The sequence below is a fragment of the Chaetura pelagica genome, unplaced genomic scaffold, assembly GCF_000747805.2.
Source record: "Chaetura pelagica isolate M959 unplaced genomic scaffold, ChaPel_1.0 scaffold642, whole genome shotgun sequence".
In the NCBI taxonomy this organism is placed as follows: domain Eukaryota; kingdom Metazoa; phylum Chordata; class Aves; order Apodiformes; family Apodidae; genus Chaetura; species Chaetura pelagica.
Window position 1 is genome coordinate 1,062,895 of NW_009952704.1, and position 11,900 is coordinate 1,074,794.

Consider the following 11,900-nt stretch of genomic DNA (forward strand, 5'->3'; position numbering starts at 1 on the left):
ACACTGCTGCACAGAGCAATGACATTCAAGACCTCACATCTAAATGATATGTAATGACACCTTGATTCCCCTCAAAACCAGGGTATTTCCCTTTACCAAAAAGGATTTTTCAGAAATACACAGGTTCCAATAATTTTTTTCTAAAACTATTTTCCATTGAAAAAGAAGAGACATCTAAAGGGAACAGGTGATGGGATGACTGTTTGGGAATAACCCTTGGATTTTAGCCAAGCTGTGCTCCTAACAGTCATGGCACTTGATTTGTTCCCAGACCCTTTGCCAGAAAAAAGGACTGCTGTGGCAGAAGACAAGTCCAGGAGAGAATCTTATTGCTCCACACTAGCCCTGAATGTCACCCCAGTTATAAATACTAAGATAGTTTGGGGGGGGGCAAAAAAAATTTCAAATCTTGCACAAATTCCATTTTGTATTGCTTCTATAAATAGTAAGAAACTTCATCTAGGTCTTTCACAATACTATGTTTTCATCCCCCAAACTCCTTTCTTTTACTTTTGAGAGGAAGTAATTATCTTTGGTCCATGTTACAGAGGAGGGGGAAGATGAAGCCAAACATGTCCTGTAGGGGAAAACCAGGAGCACATCTCTAGTATCCTGCAAAATGTACTGACAGTTAAGCTAAGGGAGATAAGGAGAAGACAACAATTAAAAAAGAAGTCTACATTAAAACTATACTAACTGACATCTGGAGCGTGGCAAGTGCTTGTGGTGTGTTTGAATGCAGCCGGGCTGGTGTCAGCTCTGCAGGACTTTGCTGCAGCTTCTGCCACCTGCAGTGACACCTGCCTTGAGCCGTGCACGTGCCTCCTGTGCACTCCCCGATGCTCACCAGGACCTGGCTGCAAAATTAGCGTTAGGAAACCCTGCATAATGGCAAGCACTAGCAGGGCAAGATTAAACCCCAGCGAGACTAAGAAGCAATATTAATTCTCAACTGACTCTGGCTACTGAGGAAAAATTAAAAAAACAGACACCTAAATTAGACAAGTCAAATTGAAAGAGCCAGTATTTCCATCAGCAGAGTGCTCACAGCTCCCTGTCTTCTTTGGCTGTAGAAACATGCCTGGTGCCCAGCCTAGGCCAGCTGCCAGCTTTCTGGGCTGCAGACTTCGGCCAGGCAGCTCCTGCCCCACACGTGCTAATGAACCGCAGTCCCTTGGTACAAGCTTCTTCTCCCCACCAGTGGCTCGAGAGCCTGGCCAATACTTGCCTGCTCTTGGCTGTGCTGACCACGGGTGAATACTCCTGCTGGCCTGGCACCACAACCAGCTCACTGACCCCAGTGCTGCTCAGCCAAGCACCATCAGCTTTGGGCAGCCCCACCAGCACAGAGGGTTAAAATATATCCATGGAGATATTTTAGAGCCCAAAGGAGTTACACCCGGAGTGAGCTCACTCAGCTGCTGTGTCTGTAGCCCAGTATCCCACCTCTGCTAAGACCTGAGCACCAGCAACTTTCATAATCCAGAGGCAGCATCCATGGGATGAGCTAAAAAGGATGCGTTTTCCAAGAAAACCTGTAAAACTGGGCTAATCTGGCCATTTCACAGGGTTTATCATTTAGGCCTCCAAAAGGCTGTAGGAACAAAAGATTAACCAGACTCCTCAGGGCTACACATTTCACAAAACTGGGACCAATCTATCAAACAATCATAAACTTTCCTTAAACGCCAAGTAAGAAAAGCTTGATAAAGCAGCTGCCACAGGTCCAAAAAAGGAGCTTATGGATCTTGTAATTTATAAAGCTTTCTCTGGAGATTTGTGTTGCTTCTGCTAGTGCTGTACCTGTCTTCCAGATAATACTCCTGAATCTTTTAATGCACCAAAAGTATGTTAAAAACCAGCTCCTTAAATCTCCAACGCAAGTAGTTATTAAAAAAACCCCACCAAAACCTGAAAGATGCTATTGACATCTTGGAGGATGCTTCGCTTATTCATGCAACACTTGGATGGCAACATCTCGAGCAAGAAACTGCTCGATTTCTTCTTGAGTCATTATTGCAGATGCAGGAGCTGCTGCCGCCGCTTCAGCCAGCTCTGGGCTCTTGCAGTTCAGGTCTGAAAAGGGATTGAACCAACCCAAGGAGAAAGCACCACCAAATGCCAGCTTCATTCCTTCCCAGCCACTGATCTTCTCCCAGGTGGGCCTCTGATTTTTAAGACGCTCAATGCCCTGCAAGAAGAGAAGAGGTTTAGGGTCATTTCACGCTTATAAGCAGGTATAAACGTCATAACACGTGCAGAACTGCCCACCTGCAGCCAGGGTGTTGATCAGGTTTTAGTTAACAAGGAAGACAGACTTCCTGCACTACTGGGTTTGGTAACAGAACCCTAAAACAAGATCAAATTCATGGACAATCTGAATCTTGGTGACTTCATTCAGCAAGAGTTCCTATTGAGTTTTAATGGTAAAGGGACAGCTTCTAAAAAGCCATCCCTTTTGGAAACCTGGATTTCTTCTCCTGATGCTGTTTTAAGCTCTCCAAGAAGTAACAAAATACAGTTAAAACTTGAAATGTCACCTTATTTGGGCGTTTTTTACAATAGTTCAGATAGAGGCAAAATACTGCAGCTTTTTTCAGTGATCAGGAATTGACCACAGCCATAACTAGGCTTGTCACTAGAAGCTGACAATTAAGAGCAAGTACATAAGAATACAATTTCCATTTAACAAATTTTTAAAGCCAAATCACAATGTGAGCTGGACACCTGCTGTGATGGGAGAAAAATCTATCTGGGTGGAAGAGGACATCTCAAAGTGGGCCCAGAGCCTTGCTCAGTCACTATTGTGATTCATCCTCCCTCCAAGGGATCCCACTTTTGGTAAAGCAAATATTTTGATTGCATTTAAATTACAGGCCCTTCAAATCTGGACAGAGACATTTTTTTCTTCTCCACATAAAAATATGGACCTAAGAATTTCCTTTTTGTAAGTCCCATTTTTTTCATGCACATCTTCTGAACCATGTAAGTAGGAGAGGAGCCAGATCTGCAGCCATGTATGACGTGCTCATGATGACACACAAATGATCACGTAAAAACTCTGTTGTTGGAGAAGCAAGAATACTGGATCCAAGTTTTCAGAAACTCAAGGAAAGGAAAAATGAGCAAAGTCAATTAAAACCATTTAAAAGAGCAATTTTAGAAGAGCTGGATGAAAAATACACTTGTCACGTTCTAATGCCACAGATTTTCCCTATTGACCCACAAAACATCTCAAAGCTTTGCAAGGGGGGAAATGAATCCACACAACAGCTCAGCTGCACCACAGCTGCACTCAGAGCAAGCCTTATAAATAACACAACATTTTATATACTGCAGCAGCTCGGTTTTCCAAAGACATTGAGTCGGCATGAGCAAGCCTGGGAGAAAACACATCATAAATGGAAGAATTAGGTGCAAAGCTTTTGTGAGCTTCATTTACGCCACGTTCCTCGTGAGAACTTAAAGAGAAATCCACTGGCCAATGTGCAAAAAAGACCTGATGCCATCCCAAAAACTTAAGTCCTTGGGGTTGCAAATTTGGGAAATATCCAAGCCCTGAAGAACAAATGTGCATCTTGCAATGCTAAGCACTGGCACGTGCTCCTTGGCTCTGCTCCCAAGCTTGCGAATATGACTGTTCCAGGGAAAACCCGTTGCAGCCTCCAGCCCCTTGGGATAAGGGACATGGCGCTGCCCTGGCCAGTGCCCATCCTTACCTCCCTGCCAGGCAAGCCAGGAGAGGGTCAGTGCTCATTATTCATGGCAGAGGAGAGCTTTGGCAAAGGGTTTTAGCACTACCACACTCTTTTCCTCCGGGATACTCTGGTTCCAGCACCCTGCAGCCATGCAAACAGGAGGCAGAAGCTTTAGCAGCTTAAAGCAGAGGAGGAGCTTTGGTTTTCAGCTGCTCCTTAGCAAACTGCAGATGTTTCTAACGCGTTAGCAACAAACCATCATGGCAGTATCTAGACAGAAGGAAAACAAGAAGCATGGGACAGGAGGAGAAACACGCACCAAGCACTGAAACCCTTCCCCAGCAGCACAAGCTTTAACCCTGCCCTCAGTCACGTGCTGTTCAATCCACGCTGCCATCTAAACTGGAAATAAAGATCTTTAACACTTCTGGGCAGCAACCCCTTTCTCCCCTCCCCATAAAACCACAATTCACTTGCTCTGAACACTATCTGCCAACCAAGGCGATGAGCAAGGTCAGGCCGAGGTTGTACAAACACCAGATTAGGGGGCAGCTGGTCAGCACAGGCAGGGACACACTTCCTCTCTCCCAGCCCCGACCGCAAGGCGTGTGTTGAAAAAGTGTATCCCAGTGTGCTTTTGGCTGCCTGCCCCACAGTCATTAAGGCATGATGTTTTGCATTAAAAGAAAAGAGGAAGAAGGCAGGAAGGCAGGAAGGGAGGCAGGAAGGAAGGCAGGAAGGAAGGGAGGGAGGGAGGAAGGCAGGAAGGAAGGGAGGGAGGAAGGCAGGCAGGCAGGCAGGCAGGCAGGCAGGAAGGCAGGAAGGAAGGCAGGAAGGAAGGCAGGAAGGAAGGCAGGGAAGGAAGGAGGGAAGGAAGGAGGGAAGGAAGGAGGGAAGGAAGGAGGGAAGGAAGGAGGGAAGGAAGGAGGGAAGGAAGGAGGGAAGGAAGGAGGGAAGGAAGGAGGGAAGGAAGGAGGGAAGGAAGGAGGGAAGGAAGGAGGGAAGGAAGGAGGGAAGGAAGGAGGGAAGGAAGGAGGGAAGGAAGGAGGGAAGGAAGGAGGGAAGGAAGGAGGGAAGGAAGGAAGGAAGGAAGGAAGGAAGGAAGGAAGGAAGGAAGGAAGGAAGGAAGGAAGGAAGGAAGGAAGGAAGGAAGGAAGGAAGGAAGGAAGGAAGGAAGGAAGGAAGGAAGGAAGGAAGGAAGGAAGGAAGGAAGGAAGGAAGGAAGGAAGGAAGGAAGGAAGGAAGGAAGGAAGGAAGGAAGGAAGGAAGGAAGGAAGGCATAACGAAACTTGTTTTTTTTTTTAAGAATATATTTAGCCCAATTTTCTCACTAGTATTTTAGAAAGTGAGAATTTTGTATTTCAAATTAAACCAACAGCTGTTTCTCTTCCCCATCATGCAGCTATTTCACTTGAAAAACAACAACAAAAAAAAACCCCACCAAAACAGCAGTGCTTGGTAAGCAACACTTTTCACTATTCCAAATTACATAATTTTAAACAAACACTGAGTGAAAGACATACACAGAGAAATGCAAAACACTGGACAATCCCATTTCAGTAAGAGGTAGTGTTGCAAACACGGGGACAGCAATAAAACAAGGTGGATGTGTTACCATGCAGTGCTGTAGGATATACCCCGTTTCTCCCACTATTGCCCTCAGAATCTGCTCGTGCACAGTGCCAGAGGAGGATGCTGGGCTGCAGGGCCCGACCCAGAAGTGACCTGCAGGAGAGCTCTTGTGTGTTGGAAGAAATGCAATTAACTTCTGCTTAATACGTTTTTTAAAATGCAAACAGAGAGCAGAAGAGGCAAGTACTGTTAGCACATTGTCCATTAGGGGAAGCCACAGGAAGAAGAGCTGCTATCAGAAATCATGATTAAGGCAGACTTTTCCTACAGCACTTCCCTGCACCATTCTTGTTTGGAGCTTTTCCAAAGGAAAGAGAACCCCCCACCTCTGGTAGAGTTTGTCCTTCAGTTTCTCTTGGCTGTGCTAAAACAGAACTAGCACCTGAACTCAAGTAGCTCTGCTGGAGAAAATACTTGCCACGAGCAAATGGGTAAGTCTCCCTTTCTCATATAACAACCCACATTTATCATCATTCAAATCACACCACTAGGTCGTACAGTGCAAGTAAAACTGAGGACCCCCAGTTATTGAGGCACACACACTACAGGTACTAATGGACATTTCTGCAACTTGTGATAATGCTTTGCTCAAAATGAAGCAACTGTGACTGAAAATAACCACACTATATAAAGCTGTTTAACCATCTGCATCTGTTTGAAACAAGAAAAAGTGAGTAGTTACACATTTTTCCACAATGTAACAACATAAGCAATGTTGCTCCAAAATGCATGTCAAATAAGGATAAACAAAATGGGAAAGCACCAGTGGAACTGATAAACAAACCAGATTTTAAAGCAATGAACTGTACAGAGAGATGCATTCCTTTGTTAATTACCTGGGTGACTAAAGTCCCTCCCCTCAATACATCTGATTTAGCTTTCCACTATCAGCAGTATCAGCACTATAAAAACAAAACCTAAACTTTTCCTGAACTTCTATTAAGGAAATGCATATGCAAAAGCCACACTTCCCTCACATGGCTCCCTCCGTACAGTCCTGCAGCAGGGACCACAATGCACTCCTAATGATCTAACCTCAGAGAAGCAGGATCACAGACACTGCCTGTTTACACAGCAGAGCAGTTACTGACAGCCTCTTCCAAGTGATGCAGTTAACACCACTAATTAACAGATCTGTGTACTACTGATTAACTAATTTTTAAACTTAAAAGCTGAACACTCAGCTAACAATTATATCAGAGAACAATGGAATTGCTCTGGTTGGAAAAGCCCTTTATGACAATAGAGTCCAACCATCAACCCAGGTCAGTCAACTCCAGTACTAAACCATACTCCTAAGCACCACATCAACATGCCTTTTAAACACCTCCAAGGATGGTGATTCAACCACCATCCTGGGCACCCTGTCCCAGTGTTTGATAACCCTTTCAGTGAAGAAGTTTCTTCTAATATCTAATCTAAACCTCCCCTGATGCAACTTGAGACCATTTGCTCTTGTCCTTTTGCTTGTTACAAGGGAGAACAGCCCAACACCCACCTCTCTACAACCTCCTTTCAGGAAGTTGCAGAGTGATGAGACCTCCCCTCAGCCTCCTTCTCTCCAAGCTGAACAACCTCAGTTCCTTCAGATGCTTCTCACAGGGCTTGTGCTCTAGACTTTTCACCAGCTTTATTGTCCTTCTCTGGAATCACTCCAGCACCTCGATGTCTTCCTTGTCGTGAGGGGCCCAGAACTGCACACAACACTTGAGGTGCAGCCTCACCACTGCTAAGCACAGGGGAACAATCACTTCCCTGCTCCTGTTGGCCCCATTATTTCTGACACAAGTCAGGATGCTGTTGGACTTCTTGGCCACCTGAGCATGCAGCCTCCTTGCCTACTGCAGTGAAATTTCAGAAAACCATTACAGATTTTTCCCAACGTTTAAAGCAAAGAAAGAAAATCAGATCAGCAAACAAGGGTTTTTTTGGAAAAGTTTTATTGCATTTGTTTTCCATATGGAAGCATTGACAGATTGAAAAGATGCAGCATTCACATTACTTCCAAAATGAGACATCCATTAAATTTCTCCTTTCCCCCCCTTCCCCCATGGCTTTAAAGCAGTCTAAACAGGTCATTTTCCAAAAAAAAAATACCTTTTTATTTTAAACCAAGGAAATAAAATTAATTCCTCAGAAGTCATGGACACAGCTGATTTGCATTTTTCCTTTGTTTGCAATCACTTGATGAACCCATGGGAGTCATGACCCAAAAAATAGAATAAAATTCCTGCCTGAACACAAGTCAGTTGTAGTTATGAATTATTTAGCTCTACTCATTTTTTGAATGCTTTCTGTCCCTCCCACTTTCATCACCACACAGTTCATAACAGTAGGCATGCTCCTTACCATCAGTATTTCCCAACAGAAAATACTTACATGTATATGTGTTTGTGTGTTTGCACACATACACATGTATGCATAAATATGAGAAATGATTTACAAAGCTCTAAACCAGGGCAATGCTAAGAAAACAGAACCAATCACCCTGGTACACCGACACATCCCGTCAATATGAGTCTTTATAGTCATCTGGGCATTCATGTCAGTTTTTCACGTTAACACTGTTGAGCAGGCATTGCTCTAACAAGCCATTTAGCAAGACAAACACACACAAACAACATGATTCTGCTACCCTAAACACTTGAAAATTTGAGTGCTTTCTTTCCTGCAGGTGTAAGGCATTTAATAATCCGAAGAGTCTTCTAAATCTGCCACAGTTACCCTAAGAGGGCAACAATTTCCTGCATGCAAGGGAGGGAACAGACAAAATAATGCCAGAAAGATGGAATCAGTTCTGTGGCTGGAAGGAAAAAGGAGGGTGGGGTGGGAATTGGCGTTGGCAACATTTGTTTTAAGTATTTGAACTGTATGTGATCACCAGGTCAACTGGCTCTCTTGCTGTGTTGCATTCTTGTCTTGCACCTTGTGGTAAGTGAGGTGTCTGCTTCCCCGCTCGAGTTCACTTTATGAAAGAGCAATGTGCTCCTTCAGGAAGTCCAAAGGTGTCTGTGTAGGGCTGTTGGCACTCACATGTCTTCCACAGAGCTCATCACAGTCAGGAGACAGCATGAGAATCTACTCAGAAGAAGTGGGTCACAACAGAGAAACAGAAGGCCCTTCACATTAGTTACGCCATACAGAAAGCAGAGAGAAACAAAGGCCAGTAAAGTTATCAAGATAAAAAGGAAAAAAAAAAAAAAAGGAAATAATAAAAAAAAAGCAGCAGCAGTTTCAGCCAGAGATATAGAATCATCTAAAAATGTGGAACACAGGGCTTTTTTTTTTTTTTTTCCTCTGCAATGATCAGCCATTTAATAGACATTTAAAAAGTTTGGTTTGCCTTTTTTGTTTTGAACATTCATGGAAAATTTGTAACAGTAGTGCTGTAATATGTTTCTATTTTAGTGGAAATGCTGGTCAAGAATTCCTCAGACCACATACTGGTAGGGGTCTGCTTTTCCTTGGTCTGGTGTTGCGAATGGGCTAAGCCATGCTATAGAGAACGGATGGCCAAATACTGCTTTCATGTTCATCCATTTTGTTTTTTTAGCCCATCTTCTCTCTTCCTTTTTCAACTGTTCTATTCCCTGAAAACAGAAATATCACATTTTCAGTCAAACACTCATATTTTTTTAGTTCTGGAGCTGGGGAAAAGTCTACTCTCGGTTACTCCTTATCCAATGGATGGAGGTAAGAAAACAAAAATTCATCTATACTGCCTTGCCTTTTCTTCTCATTGTTTTATAGTAAAAAAAAAAAAAAGATTATTAAAAAAAAGGAAACTATTAATTGGTCATAAAATTATTTTAATTTTGCTCACGTCTAGGTATTTCACAAACCTTTTAAAAGCTGCCCTCCAATTGTCTCTGATGTCAAGTGAAAAAAAAACAACAAACCAAAAACACCAAAAACCAAAAACCAAACAAAAAGTATGTGCTTTAATGGCTGAAAGCATCATGTGCTAACCAGGTGGAATAGAGGAAACCATTATAAGCTTGCAGACAAAAAAGAAAAAAAAAAAAAACCAAAACACAACCACAAACCCAAAGGTAATCTCCGTAAGACTCCCAGATTCACCAAGCAAGTTCAGGAAGTGCCCATGGCTCAGTGCAGCTGAATCTACCTGGTGCCTCTTCATTTTTCATTAGAATCACTGCTTAAAACATGCATGGGTTGGCAGCAGGGAGAAAGGGTTAAATAAGACACTGATTGGAGAGAAATCATTGGCTTTGTTTAGTATAGGTTAGAGGGAGAACAAAAACAAGCCACCAAGCAACCAGCTGAAACATTCACTAGTCAATCATTTAAAAAATAAAATAAAAATACTATCTGTGTTGTGTCTAAAACCCACAAGGTGAATTTGGTCTCTCAGGAAAGCTGTTCCTGGCTGCCATAGAAGCAAAATGAATGAGTGCAGTCACTGGAGAGCATGATTGTTCCATGGGGAGCAGCAGCAGGCAGATCACTCAGTTCTTTAACTTTTGCAAGGTAAGCTTCTCCTGACCTACATGTCTCACCTGTGCTACTGATTAATGCCCTGTAATACCTCTGTGTGTCTCGAGTTACTGATTCTGGGAGCTCTGCAGAACACAACGTGAGACAACTGTGAGAGTTGTGCGGATCCCTGGTAAATGTCACCTCTTAGAGTAAAAGCAAAATACCCAGATTCTGGGTCCCTTTCAGGAAGAAAGGAACCACCCCAGAGGGACAGCGCACACAAGATGAGGAATTAGGTCTCCCAGTGATTGGAAGAGGAAGGTAAGAAAGGGCAAGACACAGCCCTGTCTCCAAAATATGATGTAAAACACTGCAAGAAACCAAGCCAGGAAAGGAAGAATTTCACCTGGAAATATTCCTCTGCTCAAAACAGGTTGTATGCCAGACACAGCTAGCTGAATGCTAGCACATCAACAATGATACATTCCACAGAGCAAAATACTTACTGGTACATATTAAAAATAAAAACAAAAATGAAAACCCACAGCCCAACAGGGGGAGATGATATTTATGTCCTTATTTTAGATTGTGGCATTTTTCCTCTGACACCTGCGAGTTCCCAGAATGTGAGGGAAAGGGAAAACCAGGGGACTTATTTGGGTGCCCAGCTGTAGGAAGCAGCTTCTAAAAATTCTAGACAAGTTCTAAAGATTGAGAAATTCACATTATGATTTCCCAGGCAGCACTGCTAATTTACACACCTACTGATAAACTCAAGCTTGGCAAGGTCTTGTCCTGCACAACACTATACTTCTCTCCAGTAGAAAGAACAGCTAAAGCTCTCCTCTGAACATAGAAGAGCCCCAGTGTGAACATCAGCCTCTTGCAGAAGCCAAGCATTAAAAGAAGTACTGCAAAGATGACGCAGGAGCGACGGGCTCTTTCAGTCTATAACGCCAGTCATAGCTCAAAAAACCAGCGGCAAAAACACCTGTTCCAGCTTCAACTGGCCATGGGCAAACAAGTGATGGTGAATGGAAACCAGAGGAGGCAAAGGAAGAAAGAAGAGTTTTCACTCTTCTAAGACTATTACTTCTCTTCAACCGCTCCAGTTAATTCAGGTATCTGAGCATGCTTGGTGAATGCCAGCAGGATTCACACGTGTGGCAACATCCCCAGGAGTCACCAGCTCCATCTTTACAGAAGTGGGCAAATACAGGGATATAAGTTGTGCTGCAACACTACTATGTAACACCTATCATGCCATCTCGGAATTGTGGACCACACGGTGGCTTTGTAGCCGAGTTGATCCAGCAGGTTCCTGAGAGCCTACTCCACTCCATTCTCTTTTTCCCTCTGGCAAGAGTTTCTGAACTGCTTCAGAAGCAGCTAAAACTTGAAATCCACTAGACTAAAAGAAATGTGTGTGTGTATCACCTACTCATCTTGGCTTTCCAGCACACAAAGCTGTAAATAGTGACACCAGGGGATGCACAGCTGAATTTCAGACAATATCAACGTAAAAACACTTCATTAAAGGAAAAAGGTTCTTGAATCCACAGGGACAAATACTGTCTACAGGGCAATCCCAGTTACCAATGCCTACCTTATCAGAGGTACTGTCAGCCCAGCATCCCAGCCAATACACAGGTCTACACCACTTCTCACAGTATCCTTCAGAGAGCACAACCCAGCACTGTCCTAGCTCAGTTTATTCCACTGGGTCTTTCCTCAAAGGGGAGACATACACAAGTGCCTTGTGTAACAAGGTAAAACCCTGTAGCCCTTCACTGCTTATACAAAGGGTGACAGGGACAAGGTAATGGAGAGAGTGTGTGTGACACCCACCGTTTCATCAGTGCAGATGGAGTGTACTTGGGTCCCAAACATAACGGAGGTGAAGATGAGGAACAGCAGAGCCTCAAAACACAAGAGGATGAGAAGAATCACTGTAGTTGGTGGAGAGAAGGAACTGCATTCTGTGAAAGCAAAACAATGGCGTTGGAAGGGGAAAGATCAGGTAATGCAGCAGCTGCAAAATATCTGCTAAGCCACGAGTTTTCTATACCCAAATTGTCACAACAAATTTTATGAGCACTGCTCTCAAAAAGCTGCAGTGGGAAGCTCTGG

The 11,900-nt window shown here is 43.6% G+C and overlaps 1 protein-coding gene across 2 annotated transcripts in view; it reads right to left on the reverse strand.

Annotated features, from left to right (window-relative positions):
* Nucleotides 1-1,948: 1,948 nt before the first annotated feature.
* The window catches only part of ZDHHC3 (zinc finger, DHHC-type containing 3), a 19,885-nt gene continuing 9,933 nt past the window's right edge, over nt 1,949-11,900 (reverse strand). Inside the window, exons 5-6 of one of the 2 annotated variants that reach the window (XM_009994097.1) lie at nt 11,619-11,749; nt 1,949-2,191 (exon numbers count right to left, since the gene is read on the reverse strand). In XM_009994097.1, the coding sequence (XP_009992399.1) occupies nt 1,949-2,191; nt 11,619-11,749 (374 nt within the window). Of the gene's footprint in view, nt 2,192-8,142; nt 8,921-11,618; nt 11,750-11,900 lie in introns of those variants that run through there. The other variant, XM_009994098.1, reaches the window with a different exon arrangement.